Below are 22,207 nucleotides of genomic sequence, written 5' to 3'. Positions count from 1 at the left end.
TCTGGGCTACTTTCTCTTGTGTAATATGTGGATAATGATAGTATTTATCTGATAAGATTGGTGCAAGGATTAAATTTGATAATATAATTAAAGTGCTTAGCACAAGAAAGGCACGTATGTATGTTAAATGGAATCCATTAAAGCCAGTCTTGCCTGTAACTATTCACATTAGATATATGTTTCATTAAATTTCCATATGGGTCTTTAGTAGTTCATTTAAAAAAAAAAAAAAGGAAGGCCTTTTTCTATGTTGGAGCAAGCTTTGTGTGTTAGAGCAAGGAACATAAATGTTTCATGGGGCTAGAAAGAAATTGATTGCTGTCTGAAACCTTCCATACACAACCATTTGGTCTGTCTATAAGGTATACACTGTGAGCTCCTAATTGCTTTCATTAATGTTTTAGGTCAGAGAATTCTAAAGCTTTGGCTTAATGTCATGGAAAAGTAGAATTTCCACATTCAGTAATAAGGATTAGAACAAAAACCCCACATCTAAAAAGGTGTACTAATAAAAAAATTTCTATGCACATAAGGGTGTATGTAGGTAATTAGCAGTATAGGCAATAGATACGTGGATAAGCTGTTGTTTGATATTTTTTAAAATCTATATAATGATTGGTAAGATGTTTACATTTAGAGAGAAAAAAGAGCAAACAAGCAAAGAGCACACACAAATATACATGTTTGCTTATACAAACATTTGGATATTATAATGTGGTGTGTTCGGAAAATAAAAACCATTCTGAAGAGTATGATAACCAAGACTCTAGTCTTGTGCTGTTAGTGTCTTACTTCTAACCATAACTATAGCCCTAACTTGTAATCCATATTTCTCAGCAATGGATTGGTATGAGAATCAAATATATGGAAAATATTTCATGAACTATATGAATGTATTATGATAGTTTGTTGTACCTAGAATACTTTATCTTACACAGAAAGTTTGACAATTTTTTTCTGCTTTTAGTCAACTAATTATAAGTATTTATTATTATTATTATTATTTTGAGACGGTGTCTCGCTCTGTCACTCAGGCTGGAGGGTACAGTGGTGTGATCTCGGCTCACTGCAACCTCCACCTCCTGGGTTCCAGCGATTCTCCTGCCTCAGCCTCCCAAGTAGCTGGAATTACAGGCATGCACCAACATGCCTGGCCAATTTTTTTGTATTTTTAGTAGAGACGGGGTTTCACCATGTTGACCAGGCTGGTCTCCAACTCCTGACCTCAGTGATCCACCCATCTCAGCCTCCCAAAGTGCTGGGATTACAGGCGTGAGCCACCATGTGCCCTTTTATTATTTATATTAAACTGTCTATCTCATACCTACAGAGATAAAGAAAAGACATTTTGATAGCTTGAGAGCTGCCAAACCATTATATTTTCATATTTACAATATTCATAATTACTAAGTCTTTAGAAAATTTCAACATTGTCTATTTGGAAAACAAAACATAGAAACAGCAAGCAAAAACATTAAAAGTCAACCAGATAATCTCAGACAACTCATTGTTTATCATTGTTATTTTAGAAAAGCAGAATAAAAGTATTTTCTACCTGAAATTCTTACGCAGTTTTTTTTTTTTTAACATTTCACAACATTGGCTATTAACTTGAAATAAACATATCCAAGAAACAGGACAGAAGAAACTGCATAGAATATGTTTTTGGTGCATGTCATGCTAGCTGAGAGTTCACTGAGAATCTGATTATCTATCTTCCAGTTCCGAACCTTTGACCCATGTAAACAGCTGTGGTGTAGCCATCCTGATAATCCCTACTTTTGTAAGACTAAAAAGGGACCTCCACTTGATGGGACTGAATGTGCTGCTGGAAAAGTGAGTATATCTATTTACACAATAAATATGTAAGATATGTTGCATAATTATCATCTTTAAAGGTCTGGAAAATGGTAAACACAGCTGCACTGTCATTTTTATGAAAACCATAGTATGCAAGGTTTTATTATAGTAACGTACTAAGATAGTATACTAGCTCCCTGTGGCCAAGGTAACAAATTATCACAGATTGGTGGCTTGAAACAATGGATATTTATTCCCTCACAGTTCTAGAGGCCAAAAGTCAAAAATCAATTTCAATGAACTGAAATCAATGTGTGGGCAGGGCCATTCTCCCTCCAGAGGCTGTAGTGGAGAATCTTTTCTTTGCTTCTTCCAGCATCTGGTGGCCACCCCAGATTTCTTGATTTGTGGCCGCACCACTCCAGTTTCTGCTTCTGTGGCCACATTGCCTTTTCCTCATCTTTGTGGGTCAAATCTCCTTTACCCCTGTCTTATAAGGATACATGTAATAGCATTTAGGACCCCATGGATAATCTGGGATAATCTCTCCATTTTAAAATATTTAAGTTAATCACATTTGCAAAGACCCTTTTTCCAAATAAGGTAACATTTACAGGTTCCAGGGATTAAGACTTGATATCTTTGGGACTACCATTCAGCCCACTATTTGCAGAATAGGAAGAAGCAACTCAGCAGACTATCTGCCCCCTGGTAGTGAGATCTGATTGACTTGCTGGCATCCCATTCCTTGTGAAAGTTGCCCAGAAATAAAGTCATGTGAACTTATACAGAAGATTTGGCCTTGTTCCTTAGGGAAGGATGCCTAGAGGTTTTAAATCTCAAATTGTGTAGTCAGGATTGAATGCTCAGAAATTGGCTGAGTGCCAAGCTATGCTACTCATAAGGGCAAAGATCCCAAAACAAGGCATGTTAAGAACTCAAGTTGAAAAGCTTTGACTAGTTTAGAAATAAGAAATTGTAGGCAGGACCAAAACCTGGTACAGAAGATTTATATGGTGTTTACTTCTTTTAAAGCTCAATTTCAAATGTGTATAAACTGTACATGTGACAGGGATTATATGCATAATAGTAATAAAACCTGTCTTTTTAAGTGTTTGCACTATATTAGGCACTAAGCAAAGCACATTATATACAATGTTTTGCTTTGGGAAAATTCAATATCATAAACTTCTGACTATAAACAAGCATAATGAGTTGATTCATTTTTGCTTTATAAAAAATTATATAATTAACTTTTTAGCATCCAACTTTCTTAAATATATTGGTGTTATATTGAAATTTATAAACGTTGAGTTTTAACAAATGCTTTTATTGTATGTAGTGTGAAAAAGTAAGTCAAAATGTTGGAGAGGAAAATGGCTAACGTCTGTTGAGCACCATGCCGGGCACTGTAAGCTAGGTGCCTCTATAGTATTAGGGTTCTGGTAGCCCCACTTAATTACTTCTTGGTCAGATGGCCTTCAACTACTTATGAACCTTTCTGGGCCTCAATTTTCCTCATCTAATTGTTGATGATAGATATATGACCCATCTATCTCCCAGAATCATTGTGAATGAAAAATTTTAAAAGTTAAATAAAAGTGCTTTGAAAGCTGCATATGTTTTGGACAGTTATATTATTATCTAAATCAAGACATAGTTTATTTTATCATTTTTAGAAAGATTATATAGCCCTCAAAATATTCTGGTATGATATAGGTAGTGACAGATGAAGGGTAAAATATTACCAACTGTGCAAGCTGTGTGCTCAAAGAGTTCTTATTGATTATAGTGTTTGATGCTCACTGGTGAATGTATCATTTAAAAACTTGTCTGAGTGAATGTTGTTTTTCCATTTTAATTTTATACTTGAAAAATACAAGTCTAAATTACCCTTTAATAGGGTATATTAATGACATAGTTGCTTTTGGATAATTTTAAATGCATCTCCACCTGGAAGAAAAAAGAACAGTAAGAAAGCCCTTCAACTAGATGGTTCTTGTATAACAACTTCAGCTTTAGTGTATGCATGATTTTAATAATTACCTTTTGTCATTTTTCTAAGTGGTGCTATAAGGGTCATTGCATGTGGAAGAATGCTAATCAGCAAAAACAAGATGGCAATTGGGGGTCATGGACTAAATTCGGCTCCTGTTCTCGGACATGTGGAACTGGTGTTCGTTTCAGAACACGCCAGTGCAATAATCCCATGTGAGTATATCCTTGTAATTCTTGTTATTTTTGGAGAGACCAGAAAATACTTCAATATTATGTTATTAGTATTCTGTTTTATAAAGTGCATGTAACACACAGGGCAGGAAAAGAAATTGTTCACAGTTCATAAACCAGTCTGTGTTTTCGATACATCTCCATTTATCAATCTTGTGAGGAGCAGTCAGTGATGAAGATAAGAAGATCAAATTGAAGATTGAATATTTTTAAAGAAGTTGCTGTTCAGGAATATTAAGAAGCTGAACAAGGAAAGTAGGTCACTGTGCCCTAAGGGCGTGGGCATGGGCACTGCGAGATCGACTGCCAGAAGCAAGGGAGTGTCCAGGAGAGAGCGTTACCAAGCATACAGACTCTCTCTTCAGGGAGTGGAATGTGATTGCTTCAGAGGAAGGCAAAAGACAGATTGTGATAGAAGGCCAGATGACTGTTGGGGGAAAGTTATCTATTCATTCACTCAGACTACAGTTAGTGAATTCCCTATTGTGTGCTCTGCAATCTTTACGAAGAAAAAAACAACTGAATTATCACATTTAGAGGATTCTGCCTTGTCTAGGGTTTAATATGTGAGCAGCTTTTTCTCTCTGTTTCTGGCAGCAGGATGTCTCTGAGCACGTCTTTTGTAAGACTATCTGATGCCACATACCTGCCTTCCCAGGAAGAGATGATGGTGGTATTAGAAGTAACAAAGACAATAAAAATTAAAAGATCAGCCAAAGTTCATTATGAGCCAGGGTTGTTAGGAGTGCTTTAAATAATGTCAACTCGTTTAATCTTCACAATTTTCCTCAAAGGAAGATACATTATTATTTGCATTTTACATATAAGGAAACCGAGCCATGGAGCGGTGACCAAAGTTTCTTTGAGCCGCATCTGCGTGTTTTATACATGGTAGCAAAATATCATTTTATTGATTCAATATACATGCTTTTTTTTTCTTACACACTTTTGCCATGCATTTAAAATATATGATTTGAAAAGCTGATTTAAGTTGAGCTTTGTGTTTTGTTTTATTTTTCCACCCAGCAGGGAGAGAAGGGTGCTTTTGGAAAGGGACTGAAATTAGGAAGTATGAGTTCATTCACTTTGTGCTGGCAGCCCAGAAACTTTGGCTTTCTGCCCTCAAGCACTGTGTCTGCAAGCTTCAACTGCTAGACAGAAGCCAAAAGGCCTTTTTAAATGTTGTCTTTTCTTTAGGCCCATCAATGGTGGTCAGGATTGTCCTGGTGTTAATTTTGAGTACCAGCTTTGTAACACAGAAGAATGCCAAAAACACTTTGAGGACTTCAGAGCGCAGCAGTGTCAGCAGCGAAACTCCCACTTTGAATACCAGAATACCAAACACCACTGGTTGCCATATGAACATCCTGACCGTGAGTAGCCTCCTGCTCTTCTTCCTGCTGTGTGGATGGTTACTCACAGTTTAAGCTTTGCCAGCACCAACCCCATGGACTCTTGATCCCTACGTGGTAACTTAGGAAACTTGGTGCTTATAGGAGTAGGTTCTCCTGGGTTTCTAAGAATAAGGCTTAAATACCCTTTCTCTAAAGAGGTAAGAATTGTGCAATAGTTCCTGGCAAGCAGCACTATCACCATCAGTGGTGAAAAGACCAGTGGAAAGGAACGCCTGGGAGAGATGTTGGAATTCCTGATTCAACCGAAATCCCTCTACTAGGAAGTACTTCTGGAATATTGTGATCTTTCCTTTCTGAACCAGAGATAAATATAGTTCTTTGAAAATTGAGTCAGGACCAAGAGAAAGATCATTATTTAATAACAAAAGATACCTTATAACCTTTTACTTTTTTGCTATAGTTTAAAAAATGTATTTGGAAATTTTCTTTTAATGTTTCACTTCTTACTTCTGAATTTTTGGTTAAATATGTCCAAGTGGCAACTTTTTGCCATACTTCTTGTTTGAGTGAATGAAAGGAAATAGTTATATGATTACATACACTACTGGTTTCAGTTCAAATCCACGTTAAAGGAAAGAGGAATACACGTAAGAATTCAAAGTTGCAATGCATTAAGAAGAAATGCGTTGTTTTTATCTATTTTGGTGAAGTGAGTTGCATCCTGTAAGAGGCAAAAACTATGTTAGATGATTGAATCAAATCAGAGACATTCTTTCAGTGCTCTAATATTACAAAAACTAAACTGGTTTTGAATTAAAATTTATTTAAGAGCTATGTTGAAATCTAGGGTTGCCCGGGGCAGTCCCAGTTTATACCTGTTGTTCCTGCTCAGTTATTACTAGAGCCCCTTTTCTAGTTTAGATGACAAATTATATGGTCACCTTAGCTAAAACAAATATGTCAAATGTACATACTTTTCTCCTTACTCCTTATTTTATTTGTTTATACAGTATTCCTTTTGTTTTCAGGAAATCACATTGAAATCTTATATTTAAAAATAAAATAAACTATGGTGTTCAAACATTCCATTTTATGTAAATAGTTAATTTTATCCTCCATCTTATGCAGCCAAGAAAAGATGCCACCTTTATTGTCAGTCCAAGGAGACTGGAGATGCTGCTTACATGAAACAACTGGTGCATGATGGAACGCGCTGTTCTTACAAAGATCCATATAGCATATGTGTGCGAGGAGAGTGTGTGGTAAGTTCAAATTGCTTCCCCAAAGGCTTTCTACGTTATCTACGTTTACTGTCATTCATCTGCACATTTTTAATTTTTTTAACTATTTTATCTCTGAAATCACGTTATAGTAAGTGTCTATGAATAGTTCGGTAGCTAAAATAAATTTGAGAGACATTATACTTTCTCAAATCAAACTTTGGTCACTGGCAGAATCAAGGTTTAAATAATTTTCCTAATTTCCAGCCAAATGCCTTTTCTAAGTAACTCTGAGGTCTCTAGGTTGGGAATACAAATTGGTAATAATGCATTTGCTTCGGGTATTTTAGTGGCCATCTACTATTAAAATACAAGGTCTTTTTAAAAATAATTAGTGCTAAGTATATTTAATATTTTGTTGTAAAGATAATAAGACATTTCTTTCTCACCTTCCAATCAATTCTAAATTTAAAAGCTAAATTTCACATTAGAACAAAAGTAGTAGAGAAGCAAACATGTTTTTTTGCTCCATTTAATCTCGTTAAAAATGCATTTTATTTCTTGTGTTCATAGTTAAAAATTGATATGAAATTATCTTATTAACTGAAACACTGCTCCTGACATATATTTCCTTTATACTTCATCAAAACTGAAGTGCTGTATTAATGAGTCTAAAGTAATTGAGCTTACATTTTCCTGAAAGCATAGTATGTCTTGTTCAGCTTCTACCTGCCATGGTACCTAGTACATTAAACGTAAGTGTTGTCTTTATTTTCCCTGCCACCTTTCATCCCATACTTTTGAGTGCAGTAATGTATTGTATATCATTATTCTACAGTGATTTACATTAAGAACATGGCTTGGTTCAGAAAACCTTCAGTATTTTCCTGTTTCAAGGGAAAATGTAAATTCTTCCTGGTATTCAAGTCTTCTGCAGTCTGTTCAATGCAGATTTTTCACTGTTCTTTCCTTATCATGAAACACTAACCTTCCATTGGTTTAAATATGGGTTTAGATATTGACCTCTGTACCCACTTTCCATGAACATACAACTTCTCTGGCTTTGTTGTAACTCGTCTGCTCTCCTGAAATGCTTTTCTATTCTGTGTTTCTTTGGCCCCTGTGAAAGTCTTCACTACTCTTGTGAAGTTTTATCTCACATCATAACCATCTTTTAAAGATTGCACTAATATACAACTCACTCTATTATCCATCATCATAAATGTCAGAGCAGCAAGGGAAAAGCACTGTCTTGTTTTTTTGTCTCCTCAGCATCAGCTACATCTGTTTTCATTACATGTGTGTTTGATGACTATGACAATTTAAAATGGTGTAAATATTTCATTGGACTGGAGGAAATATTTTCTTTATTACTTAGGGTACAAGTCATTTGGTTTCCCATTTTTTTAAAAAAAACTGAGGTATTAAAAATTATGACTACAGTGGCAGTTTGCTGTAAATTGGCTGACTGTGGGCCATGGGCCATGACTGAACAAAGGGTTCATCATTCTCTGGGATGTTGACCACTACTGAGCACATAAAAATTAGCCACATTTGACATCTTCTCTCTCCAGAAAGTGGGCTGTGATAAAGAAATTGGTTCTAATAAGGTTGAGGATAAGTGTGGTGTCTGTGGAGGAGATAATTCCCACTGTCGAACCGTGAAGGGGACATTTACCAGAACTCCCAGGAAGCTTGGTAAGATGAGGTCTCTTGTGAATTTAGTATTCTTCTCTGTGATTTGTACTTTTTGAGGCTTCTTCTTTTAGAAATGCAGCATTTTCTCTATAAACATAACCAAAATTTAGCTGCTGATTTATTGTTATTCAGATTACCTTTTAAGGAACTTAAAAAAAAAAAGAAATCACTTTGAATGAATTCATACTCCCTAGCGTCAATGATGAAAAAAATATATACTAAATTTAGAAAAGAAACAAGTAAAATCAGTATCAGTTATACTAGCTAGCTAAAATCTGTGTTTTATTTTACATTTTTAATAAAATGCAGATTGAATTATTAGAATTGGTGTTTATTTTGAATTCCTGTTGCACATAAATTATTGATCAGGAGTTTAAAAATTACAAAATTTTAGATGCAACTTTTAAAATATCACATTAGTTTTACTTATTTTAAAAGTGAACAATTTTATCCTGTTTATAAATCTAGGAATCTTGGATCTGTATTTCACATAATTTTAAAAAATTTAAACAAAATTGAGGTACAACCAAAAACTAACCTGAGATGTAATTGCTCATCTCTATAAATGTTTATGCTTGTTACATAGTCAATAACTTGAATTTAGACATACACTGAAGGTTCAAAGGTGGAGCAAAAAGCTGTCTTCATGCATCAAATAATAGGCAAAATTATCCATAGTTTAATAATATTCACTGGAATTTTCATAAAAGATTTGTATACAAACATTTATTACTGAATAATTTCTTGAGTTTGTATCAGATATTATTCAGTTATTCAATAAGGATTTATTGGGCAAATGTTTCTGGGAATTCAGCACTTAAAGATAAATTTGATGTGGTGTTTGCTCAAGAAGATTTTGATGTCTTCCAAAGAGCCGTTGGCATCTTATAAAATCATGAAAGTAAAAAAACAAATAAATATGGTTTACATTAAGTAAATTGTCATTGGGGTAACTTTTCCTTTTATAAAAAAGTTAGTCTTCATCCAAATGAAATAATTCTCTTAGTTTTTTTTTTTTTTTTTTTTTTTTTAATTCCCATTATACCCCAGCTACCTAACTCAATTACTAGGAGACTATATTCTAATGTTTTTCTTGTTACTGATGTCTTTGCTATTCCTGTGTTATAAATTACCACGTTTTGTACTTTGAAAATTGTTAAAAAGCAAATATTGCTATTTCTGACTGATTGCATTATTAAAGCAAAGAGAAATATAATTATATACATGTATTATGTTTCAGTGGAGTCAAATGTAATTTTCTTCATCTTGCTGTGAAATAATACACTGTGCTTTCTTTATTGGAGTTACATTTTATTCTTTTCTTTTGGATGTAAAATAATTCATTTTGTTGTATTTCCACAGTGAATTAATGTAAAGGAAAGGTTTTGCCATGTTCATTCATTCTATATTATGTATGATATAAGGTATTGGTGCTGTTTTTCAGATAGTTCAAACATTATGCTAAACTTGCAAATCAAGGCCAAAAGAACATTAGAAAATTTTCATCTGTCATACCAATTCAAACCTTTCAAAGATAATCTAACATCCATATCTTTGCACTAATATTGTCATCATAGTGATTTAATAGACTAATTAACCTTTTCCAACAGGAAAACATTTAAGCAAGAGGTGCCATAAAGAATTGAAGTTGCTGGAAAATGAAATCTGCAAGTATTCAACTTCAAATCATCTACTTAGTCTTACTTTCATGCTTAGTCTTACTTTCATTGACTATTAACAGTTTATTGGCATTATCTATTACAAATGCATTGTGACTTCAACACATGAACTTACAGAACATATTTTATATCTTGCCTAATAAAATATATGACTTATGGGATAGTCAATGAAACAACAAGACTTTGATAAACATGAACCCTCCACTAATTAAAGACATTCTATTTAAGGGAAGACAAGAGGCGCTTTCACTTTACCCAAAGGAGCTCGTAATATTTCTCTTGCTGAAACAAGAGAAGCTAAAAACGTACTGGGTAAGTTGTAGCAAACTGCAGAAAGATGGGCATCCATAAATGGCATCAAGCTGTTTTGCTGTACTTGGCATCTTAAGCATGTTCCTTGTAGCCACTGTGTACTCAGGCAAACATGGTACATTTCATGTGTTAGACTTTACCCCAGGCTAAAGTTGCTGAACACCCTGATCCCAAAAGGACACTAATAAATATTGTGAAAAAGTTAAGTAAATCTATTCATAGGTATATATTATTATACATATACAAATGACAAAAACACTTGTTTTTTCTTATTTCATCAATAATTGTGGATTGATAACTGGATTTCTGTTAATACTCTCTATAGAATATGTACTGGATGTTTCATAATGTATTGAAGGTGTAGGTTACATAATCATCTTGTATTCATTTATTTGTATGATAATGAGATGTATAACATCTGTTCTAATTGACCTGACTATTGTCAGGTCATAATATTTATGATTTATGGTCATAATATTAATTCTAAATGATTGTAATATAATTTTTAGGACATGCGATAGTATCAACATAGTATGTGATATATGACATTTACAGTAATAGGAATGATATATGATTTTAAAACCCAAAGCAACGAATTAAGCATATTGATTTTCTTATTTCTGGCTTAGGAGGTTTTGAGGTTAGGGTGCATATAAAGGCAATGCATAACACAATTTGCATACATTTTCCAACTAAGTGGTTTAAAATACATGTTGTCTATTTGGTTAAAATAGTCCCATCATAAAACTTGTCTCAAGCTTTAAAATTAATACTGATCACAAGAAAAATGAAAGCACTGATTTTTCTGTTGTAACTCCTTTAGAATAAAGAAGGCTTTAAATATGAAAATATTTTAATAATTAGAAGTTTAGCTATCTATACTTCCCTCTTAGACTTTTAAAGTAACATGTAAGCAGATAACTTATCCCAAAAAGTTTACCACTTAAGTGAACTTTCACTAAAAATTGACTCCACTTCAAAAGGATGGTTTAGAAAACTAGAATCACACAGAGGGACACAGGAAAGTATAGTATTTGCCTGAATTGTTGTTGACATCATTTGAAGGTCAACACAAGATAAGTGACTAATACGTTGGTAACAAGATTAACTTTTTTCCCTCTTTAATAAAAAAAAAGTTTCCTCTAATTTCATGTTGGATGTCACAAAAGCTACCAATGCTTTGAAGTTAATTTCTGAAACTGCTTCTTTAAATTTATGGATGCCCTCTTCTGCACGCAGAAGCAGTAAGAATATAGTGCTCAACTAACCATGGTTGTTGCTTTTGTTTTCTTCTTTGCTTCCTACAATATTTACTACACATGCAAAGGGTACCTTAAGATGTTTGATATACCCCCTGGGGCTAGACATGTGTTAATCCAAGAAGACGAGGCTTCTCCTCATATTCTTGGTAAGTGTTTCTGTCTGCTGTCTCTGCTTTAACATGCACTGAAACATTGAAATGTCAAAGAAATCATAAATATAGATATGCGTATATGTACATATATGTGCGTACGTATATGTACATATATGCGCATATGTATATGTACATATAAGTGCATACGTATATGTAAGAATCAAAATAATATCTAAATGCATTAATTGAATGTTATGTAGGGGTTTTTTTTGGTCATTTCTCCCAACTATGCTTACTTTAAAACAAGAAATATTAAAAAAATAGAGCTTTAATTTTGTATAGAAACTGGGGTTGGTTCCTAATTATATGAGGGAAAAAATCATTTGACAAGCTTATATTTCTCATACACTTTTAGCTCTGTAATAAGGAATAAGAAAATAAATATGTTAATAAAATCCACTAAATCAAGGAATATCAGAAAAATTCATCATACTTATGTTTACAAATAAATTCTGATATTTTGGTTGATCCAATACTGTACATATCCTTATTTTTATTGTTTTACATTCTTTGAAAAGCAACCACAGGTGAATTTTACTAATCTAATCTTAAATTATTCCAATATCTGACATGTGTCAGGTTTTTGACTGGCACATGCAGATCCATTTGCCACAGAGAGTTGATTATAATTTCCACAAGGAGTTTTTTTTTCTTTTATGAGAAGATTACATGGAAATGTCACTTGAAAGAGGTTTAAATTTAAATTATATAGACAAGTGTAAACATAACTTTCCTATTCCTTGGCCTATAAGAACACTAAGATAATTTCTGAAGCTAAGACATCACATATCAACTCCATGAAAATTTGTAGCAAATCGTTTTATTTCAGTTGTGACTTTAAAAAATGAATTGTTTTATGCTGTTTCATAGAATTTTTAAACACATTTAAATTATGTTCACTAGTAAATGTCATAATAGTCTAGCAGTCAGCTATAGTTCTCTCTCCAGTATTTAAAATTCCTTATTTTTCATCCTGGAATTCATATTAATGTCCTTGGAAAAAATAGACCAGTTTAAAGCCCAAGAGGAATAAATACATTTAATTAAAATTACTTATGTTTTCCACTCATTTTCAATAATGGTAGTAACATGAAATTTTGCTTTCTAATGTAACATTGTATGCTGATAAACAAATCTAAAATTTAAAATCCCATTCATTACTTTTTACTCACTAAGCCAGAATTTTATTTCATTTTATAATATGTAATAAATGTATACTACATTAAGAATTCCATTAGCAGTAAGCAGCTTTTTCTAAATATATGAGTAGGTAACATGGCTCTGGAATTTTACAATCATGAGAACTAAATTGTTGGCCTCAAAAATTACTTCAACTATGTTGGATGACTATAAATATTTTGACCAACTTTTAAAAAATGCAATAAATAAACCATTACGTTGTATGCTATCCTAGCATAAATTGTTTCTATCAATTATTGAAAAACTAGCTATCATTTTCAAAATATTCCCAGTTTGCTAAGGAAATATATAGGATAAGTGATTTAGAAACTATTAACCTCTTTGACAATGTTTTCAAATGGGAATATTTGCAAACATTATTTTTGCCTATTTAACCATCTTGCCATATTTTTGACTAGTTAGGAATGCTTCTTGAGAGTTTTGAATGCCTAATCAAGACAATGGGAATAGTATCAGAACTAACACCCATTTTGATTGCTTTCTACTAATACAGAAATATGGTCATTGATTTGTAGAAAGGATATACATGCTGTGAATCTTCAGCACTTAATATGATAAAATAAAATGTATGCTGGTTACTCATTTTTCTTCCTTTAGCTATTAAGAACCAGGCCACAGGCCATTATATTTTAAATGGCAAAGGGGAGGAAGCCAAGTCGCGGACCTTCATAGATCTTGGTGTGGAGTGGGATTATAACATTGAAGATGACATTGAAAGTCTTCACACTGATGGACCTTTACATGATCCTGTTATTGTTTTGGTATGTGGCATTATGGGCTCATGGTATAGTTGGCTCAGCTTATTTTATAATTAATTTATCTGAAAACATTTTTACCTTGAACATTAAATGTACTTTGAACATTGAAAAATGAGTTGCTTTTTAAAATAATTCCATTTATCTTCCCCCCTACTCTTTGTGCAATGTTTTCATGTAATTTATTATATATACATTATAAACTGAATAATGCAGCATTCTGATTTTTGACTTAAATAATCAGGTATCTTTTAAAGACAACACTAAAAGTAGATTTTTGTATTTACCCACATATTTACCATTTCGTATGTTTTTCATTCTACTTTGTACATCTAACGTTCCATCTAGTATCATTTACCTTCAGTATAAAGATCTTCCTTTAGCATTTCTTGTGGTGTGGGTGTATTGGCAAGTAATTCTCTCAGCTTTCAATGATCTGAAAATATATTTAATTCACTCTTTTTTTGAAGGATATCTTTACTAGATATAGAATTTGAGTTGCTAGTTTTTTGGTTTTTTATTTCCTTTTTTCCCTTCTTTCAGCACTGTGTTTTTATGATCTCGCAGCGAGTTCCAAGGGTTTGGGGGCTGATCAAAGAAAAAGATATGGCCACAAGGTGGCAGTAGCACACACACACTTTATTTGGGCTAGGCCTCAGCTGGTTTGCAAGTGGGGCCACTACCCAGAGGAGAGAAGGGCAAGGGAACTTCTGAGAAAGGGGAATCTGAGGTGGTTTATGTGCCTAGGTGGTGTCATTCAGCAGCACAGCAGAGAGTCTGTGGGTCAGAAGGCTCCAAGGGAGGCAGCTGCGTGAGGTCCTTATAGCCGGAAGGTCTTATTCATGTCTAGCAGATGTTGGATGCAGTTTCCTAGAGCTGTGCAAAGCAGGCAGTCCCCGAATGGCTAAAACTCCCTCATTTGGGCAGCGTTGAAAACAACTGGATGTATAAAAGTTTGTGTTTGGCAGCAGAGGGCTTTTGAGCTAACAGATCTCAGCCTCAGCCTGCTGTGAAGAAATAACCTAGGGGCCAATATACAGGAGCCCTCTTTTACTCATTTATACAGCACTTGCCTTCCAGAATCCATCATTTATGAAGAGAAGCCTCATTTATATTGCTGCGCTGAGTGTAATGTGTCAGTTTTCTCTGGCTGCTTTTTAAGATTTTTCTCTTCATCTTTTTGTTTTGTCTTGTTGGTTTAGCAGTTTGACTGCGATATACTCAGTTTACCGTGTTCTTTGTATGTCTTATGCTTGGGGTTCACTGACAATCTTGGCTTTGTAGGTTGATGTTTTTGACCAAATTTGGGTAAATTTCCCATGATGTGTTCTAGTTAATTGTTTTTCCCAAACCCTCACCCCCACCCCATCTTTCTCTTCTTTACTCCTAGGATGCACTTAAATCAGTTGAAATTATTCTATGAGTCTCAGGCTCTGTTCATCCTTTTATAATCTTTTTTAAAATACATTTTTTCAGATCGGATTATTCCTTTTGAGCTCTAAGTCACTGTTTCTCTTAGGTGATCTCCAATCTGTCCTTGAGCCTATCCAGTAAATTTTTCATATCAGATGGTGCGCTTTTCTTTTCTAGAATTTCCATTTGGTTCTTTTTTTTTTTTTAAATTTCCATTTGTCGGCTGCATTTTTCATAATGTTCACTCATAACATCTAAGTTACCCTTTAAGTTCTGGGTCTTCACGTTGTCTTTTTTTTTATGGATCACATTCCTGCTTCTTTTTTTCTTGTACACTCAACATTTTAGAAGATAAATTGTAAGGCGTCTGGTTTTGTTCTGGCAGGCAGTTAAGTTATTGTCAGATCATCCTGATCCTTTAAGGCCTGGTTTTATTCTTCCTTACAGCTAGTCTATTTCAGTGTTGTCCTTCTTCCCATGGTGTGGCCTTTCATGGTGCCAGGCTCAGCCCTGCCTGGTTTCTAGTATCTCTGTCCCACTCCCAGCACCCCCATTGTGGACTGCCTGGTGTCTTGGCCTGGGCATACACAGACCAACCCTCAGTCATGGACCCATGTAGATTTCTAGGTGATCTCTCTAAGCAGGCCCCTCTTCTTTAGTGCCTGGCTCTGAAAGTTCCAAACTCTAATCTAGCTCCTCCACTCAGTCAGACAGCTGGGCTGGGTTTGGGCTCATCCTCCCTGTGCCAGGGTCCAGAACCTGGCCCTTGTCAGGAATAAGACCTGGCTTGTTTCTCTTCTTACAAGGATTAGTGTCCTTTGTCATGTCTTCCACTGCCAAAAAAAAAAAAAAAAAGTTTCTGCAAATATTTTGCCCAGTTTTATAGCTTTTAATATCAGGACGGCAACTCCATTACTCCCTCATGGATGAAAACAGAAGACATCTACTTGATTTGAAATTTATTTTTAGTTTCTGTTTTATACAGAATTTTTATTTATTGGATTTCCTATAAAATATTATACTTAAGTTAAATTGCTCCCCTCAATTTTTAGGGTTTTTTTCCTCTGAAAATTAGTTCCATTTTGAAATATCTGTTCAAATCTTTTGCCCATTGCTAAAGTTGTTATATTTTCTTTTTGTTGACTTTCGAGAGCTCTTTGTATATTCAAGTCCTCTGTGAAATACATGATTTGCAAATGTTTCCTTCCAGTCCATAGGTTGTCTTTTCATTCTTTTAGTAATTTCTTTGATGGAGCAAAATATTTTAGCTTTATCGAAGTCCAATTTTTAAATGTTTTCTTCTGTGGATCAAGATTTTGGTGTTATGAAAATTTTTTTTTTGTCTAATCCAGCATCAAAACATTTTCTCCTACATTTTTTTTTGTAACTGTTTTAGAGTTATACATTTTACATTTAGGTATATGTATCACTTGGGGTTAATTTTGTATGAAGTGTTAGGTCCTTATTTTTGCATATGGATGTCTATATTAGTTATCTATTTTTGTAAAACAAATTACCCTCAAACTTAGTGGCTGAACACAAGCAATACTTACAGTTTCTGTGGAACATGTATCTGGACACCACTTAACTGGCTAGTTCTGGCATAGAGTATCTGATGAGTTTGCTGTCAACTGTAGCTAGAGTCATCTCAGCTTGACTGGGGGTTACGGGTTACTCTGCTTCCAAGCTTAGTCACATGGTTGCTGAAAGGCCTCAGATGATTTTTCCCCAGCTTTTCCATGTGGTGGATAGCAGTCCATGATTCTTTACCACTTAAGCCTCTCCATAGGATGCTTATACGTCCTCACAATATGGCACTGACTTCCACTACAGCAAGTGACTCAAGTGAGCGAGAACATGGGACAGTGAAACCAAGACGGATTCTCAGTCGTTTTTTACCTAATGTTAGACAGATATATTTCTTAAACCATCCAATGTCCAGTGTTTTAGCACTATTTGTTAAAAGTCTGTCCTTTCTTTATTAAAATGCCTTTCAATTCTGTCAAAAATTAATTATCCACATTTATGTGGGTCTATTCTAGACTCTCATTCTGTTCCATAATAAAATATATATTAATTAAAGTTTTACTTAGATTATTTTAAATATGAATGATTGGAGGCCAGAAGCTCTATTTCACGCTGATATAATTACATTGTATTCTTTTCTAGCAACATGAGTATCTGGCTTTAGAGACCTGATGCTTAACCATCATGATAGATGCTTCAAGACTTGCCCACTGATTATAATCTGACCACAGCAAGTGGTGTGGGCTGGAGGTACAAGAGGGAGATTTGTAGCTAGGAGACGAGGGTGTGGACAAGCCATGTTCTATCATTATGACATTGCTTTTCCATTCTGAGTCCTGGAACATAGTGGCTAGGTGTCTGGGGCAAAGAGAATTAGATACCTGGCTAGAGTGTAAGGGTTGTTCGAACAGTGCTTGATTTTTAATGCTGTTTTAAAAACAAAGACAGAAAAAAGAGAATAAAAGCCAGATAACCAGATCCTCTACCCCCACTGGTTTTAGTATCACCTCATTTCTCAAACAAAAGGTAGTTCTAAAAATTTAGTTTGGAATACCAATGAATTGCACATTTCTCTCTTTGCATAATTAGTAAAATCCTATGAAAGCTACATGAAAATCAGTTTTTTAAAAGACAACTTTGCCCTGAACAAAATTAAAAGGCAAGAGACAAACTGAGAAAATATTTGCAACTCATATTACAAAAAGGAATTCATATCTTTAGTACACAGATTAGGAGAGAAAAAATGTGTACAGTTCCAATAAAAACCAGGACAGTCATGCAATGTACAGTATTCAAAATATAAGTGAGTAATAAACTTAGGAAAATTAAACTTTATTAGTTATCAAATAAATAACAACTAAAATCATGATATTTTTCCCATCCAATTAATGAAGGTGAAAATTATGTAACATGTAGTGTCAAATGGCCACTTTCATACACTCTCATTATTAAAGTAACAATTGTTCTAACTGTTCCGGAGGACCATTCATCAGTCTATCAGAAGAACTACAATTATAAAAAGTGTTTGTTCCCTTTATACTAAGAAACGCCAGAAATCCCCACAAAGGTTGGGAAAATTTCTAATCAATACAAATATTCAAGAGTTACCACACACTTATTAACAATAATACATAACACTTTTAGGATTACAGACTATGCTGACATTTAAAAGTATATTTTCTTTTTTTACGTTTTTTTTGTACAAGTGCAATTTAGCTACATTGATATCTTGCAGTGTGGTGAAGTCAGGGCCTTCAGTGCATCCATCACTGGAGCAATGCACATTGTACCCACCAAGCAAGTTCCCATCATTCAGCCCTCCATCCTTTCCCTCTGACCTGTCTGATTCTCCAATGACCATCATTCCACACTCCAAAAGCATGTTTTCAAAGAATATTTACTATTTTGAGAAATGTGCATAACATGTTACATGAAATAAACAAGGCCAGGAAAGTATATATGTCTGTACACACACACTCTCACACACACACACAGAATACAAATATCTTGAGGGACTATCACAATAATAAAAGTGACTGGGTTTCTCTAGTTAGGTAGAATTATGATTTTTCATTTTCTTTATATTTTTCCATAATGTATATGTTTTCTGGAGGGAACATTACTATCTTTATCATCACAACAAAACAATTTCTTTTGAAGACAATTTTAAAATGCATTAAAATTTTTAAATTTAAATTTTAAATTTTAAAAATTCAAAAAATTTAAAAATTTTAATTTAAAAATTTTAATCCTTTAATTATAATTCTTTACATTTAAAAGTTAAAATCCTTTAAAAAGGAGATGGTATAATTTAAGGAAACATACAGTGAATCTTATAAAGTTATTATTTTTATAATACAAACTCTTACTTCTCAGTGTATGTATTTTTTAACACTTTTATGTTAAAAGTTTTATAGATATTTCATCTGTTTCTTAAACAGGGCACATTTGCACTATAGTTTATAGAAATAAAAACATTATAATTTTTGAAACAATTTGGAAGTTTTCAGTTTTAATAAGAGCAATATTCTGAAATATTTGTAATTTTACATTCAAAATTTAAAACCTTCAGGTGATTTACATATTGATTTCATGTGTATGTTAGATTATACCTCAAGAAAATGATACCCGCTCTAGCCTGACATATAAGTACATCATCCATGAAGACTCTGTACCTACAATCAACAGCAACAATGTCATCCAGGAAGAATTAGATACTTTTGAGTGGGCTTTGAAGAGCTGGTCTCAGTGTTCCAAACCCTGTGGTGGAGGTAACAATTGAACACATTTATTATATTAAAATGTAATGCATATAAAAACCAATCTTGCTTCTACCTCTATTGCTGTCTCTAATCGAGGCCACAATCTGAGAAACACCAAACATAACCATCAAAACATCAATACAGAACATTTTTACTGAAATCTCAGAATCACCGAATCATAGGATTCCTTTCATAACAGTGACAAACCTTAAAATCCTCTTGCCCTTTTCTCTCAGGTCCTTTGTCTTGCATTTACTGTACTGGTACCCTTAATCACTTTATTCTTCCCAAACTCCAAAACTCTCCCAAATTCAGTGTACTCTGGTCCTCACCTTTCTTTTTCCCTACTTTTACTTTCTGTATCTCTCTGCATTTCTACCAGAGTTAATAATAAAAGAGCTATGGTTACATGACTGTGTAACTGACTATGCTATGTATTTGAAACCAGATACTGTTCTAAATGCTTTATATATCAATGCATGAATACTCACAATGGCCCTACGCAGTTGGTACTATTGTTATCTCTGTTAAAGTGGTAGCAAAACTGAAACACACAGAAGATAATTTCCCAGAGCCCATAGGATTCAAACCCAGATAACCTGGCTTCTGAACACATGCTCTCACTCACTGCGCTGTGCTGTGTCCATTCCCTCTCCAGAGTCCATTAAGCTGGACTTAATGTTTCTCAATTTCTCCCATCATCCATTCCTCTAGTTCTAAACAAGTGCTCCATTACCAATTCCCCTCCATGGGCAGGAGAAGGCAAGAGGCTGTTACAAAAATGACAGCAAATAATTGAGAGCAAAATTTGTATTAGGCAGTGCTTGTGTAAATTATTTATTTTATAATTTTAAGTTCAAGGCTGTATTTCTAAAGTGTTTTCTTGACGGAGGCATACAATAGTTAATTATTTTAAATGACATCTCTTTATCCATTACAAGATGCTCATTTAATTTGGACCCTCCCTTCTGCTGTACTCTCAACATTTATTTGGTCATAATATTTGTCAGATATACCTTCTTCATATCTACCACATCTATTCCTTCTTCACCAGACTCCAATCACCACTTTGGGAGGGACGATTATTGCAATAGCCTTTTAACTAGTCAACTAATATTGATGTTCTTCTCTTCCTTAATTTACAGGATAATTTTTCTTGAATGAATGCATGAATGAATGGTAAAACTATATTATTTCCCAGATTAAAATCTTTCAGTCTTCTAATATGTTGCCCTGAAGACACAACATCACTTTATGTAGCATTCTTTCTAAAAATGAATCACTTGAATCTCATCATTAGAACACAATTAAACAGACCCAAACTGTGGAACATTTTATAAAACAAATGGTTTTTAAATTTCAAAAATAGTAAATGCCATAAGACAAAAAGAGGTTCAGTAATTATTTCTGATTGATGGAGGCTAGAGACATAACAGTTAAATGCAACATATCATCCTTGACTGGAAAAGGATTGCCATAAATAACATGATAGGGACAATTGAACATTTTTGAATAGGTCTGTGTGTTAGATAATAGCACTATATCTATGTTAAATGTCCTGATTTTAAGAATTATATTAGAGTTATATAAGAGAATGTACTTCTGAAATCTGTGCTTAAGTATTTAGGAGTGAAGGATCAGGATGTCCTCAACTTTCAAATGGTTCAGCAAAATTATATGTATATTTACACACATACACATACATAAAGAAATATAGCAAATGTGGTGACATAGTCACAAAAGATCAATCTAGATGCAAGGTATACAAATATTGTTTTTTCTTACAACTTTTGGATAGGTTTGAATTTTTTCAAATATATATACATAATTACAAATATAAAAGTTGATGTTTGAGAGACCGTCAGTAACTCCCTATAACCTTCAGGATAATGTCCAAAAACTTGTTAGACACTGAAGGCTTTCAAGATCTGATCCTTCCCTAACTCCTACCCTCTTCACACATGATTCTCTAGCCACATGAAGAAACCAAAGTTTTTCATACGTTATTTCCTTTGCTTGGAGAATAATTCTGCTTCATTTCCATTACCCCATACTATTTGAACTTCAGTATTCTGCTGAAGAAAAGTACTGATCCTCTAAGCTTTCCCCTCCCCTCCTCCAAGTTACAGATCTCTTCCCTCTGTGTTCCTTTGGTGCCCTCTACTGTAAGTTATTTACATAGTTTTCTAAAAGCCTACGTCACTAGATATTGTCACAGTGGTTTTCATATCTATCTCTCACACTAGACTGTGTATATTTAGAGTCTAGTTCTTTAATATGCATGCAGTTGCAATATTTATCAAATGTATTCTCTGAAAAGGTAAACGTTTTTGTTTATTTAATGTTCTTTGGGACCTTCAGCACCTATTGAAGTGTTGAATTGTATGCACTCAATACATATTTATTGAATGGATGAATAAATGTATGAATGAGTAAGTGAATAATCAAGTAACTAACAGCATGAAGAAGTGATTAAATCCAAAGAAATTTATTTCCTTTTCCAGGTTTCCAGTACACTAAATATGGATGCCGTAGGAAAAGTGATAATAAAATGGTCCATCGCAGCTTCTGTGAGGCCAACAAAAAGCCGAAACCTATTAGACGAATGTGCAATATTCAAGAGTGTACACATCCACTGTAAGCATTTATTTTAACTATCATATCTGGAGGTCAAAATCAGGACTTCACTGCCTTTAGCTCTTTTTAGTTTTGATTTTATTTTCAGTCAAAGCTCTATATAGACATGGTTTAAATAGTCAAGTCACTTCACAGGAATTATATAAAGCTGCAGTTCTGTGCCTTTCACCACATTCTTGTTCCTCAAAAACAACCACTTTCAACTG

General features: G+C 33.9%; 1 protein-coding gene across 3 annotated transcripts in view; it reads left to right on the top strand.

Moving 5' to 3' along the window:
• Positions 1 to 22,207, top strand: part of ADAMTS3 (ADAM metallopeptidase with thrombospondin type 1 motif 3) — a 356,812-nt gene that overhangs the window by 320,845 nt on the left and 13,760 nt on the right. For all 3 annotated transcript variants that reach the window (XM_054554042.2, XM_054554041.2, XM_024246584.3), the window contains 9 exons: positions 1,723 to 1,836; positions 3,866 to 4,011; positions 5,227 to 5,402; positions 6,513 to 6,646; positions 8,179 to 8,302; positions 11,621 to 11,701; positions 13,505 to 13,668; positions 19,208 to 19,373; positions 21,869 to 22,001. In XM_054554042.2, coding sequence (XP_054410017.1) covers positions 1,723 to 1,836; positions 3,866 to 4,011; positions 5,227 to 5,402; positions 6,513 to 6,646; positions 8,179 to 8,302; positions 11,621 to 11,701; positions 13,505 to 13,668; positions 19,208 to 19,373; positions 21,869 to 22,001 — 1,238 coding nt within the window. The remainder of the gene's footprint in view (positions 1 to 1,722; positions 1,837 to 3,865; positions 4,012 to 5,226; positions 5,403 to 6,512; positions 6,647 to 8,178; positions 8,303 to 11,620; positions 11,702 to 13,504; positions 13,669 to 19,207; positions 19,374 to 21,868; positions 22,002 to 22,207) is intronic.

Source organism: Pongo abelii, chromosome 3 (assembly GCF_028885655.2).
Source record: "Pongo abelii isolate AG06213 chromosome 3, NHGRI_mPonAbe1-v2.0_pri, whole genome shotgun sequence".
NCBI lineage: Eukaryota > Metazoa > Chordata > Mammalia > Primates > Hominidae > Pongo > Pongo abelii.
This window is presented reverse-complemented; position numbering and strand designations above follow the sequence as displayed.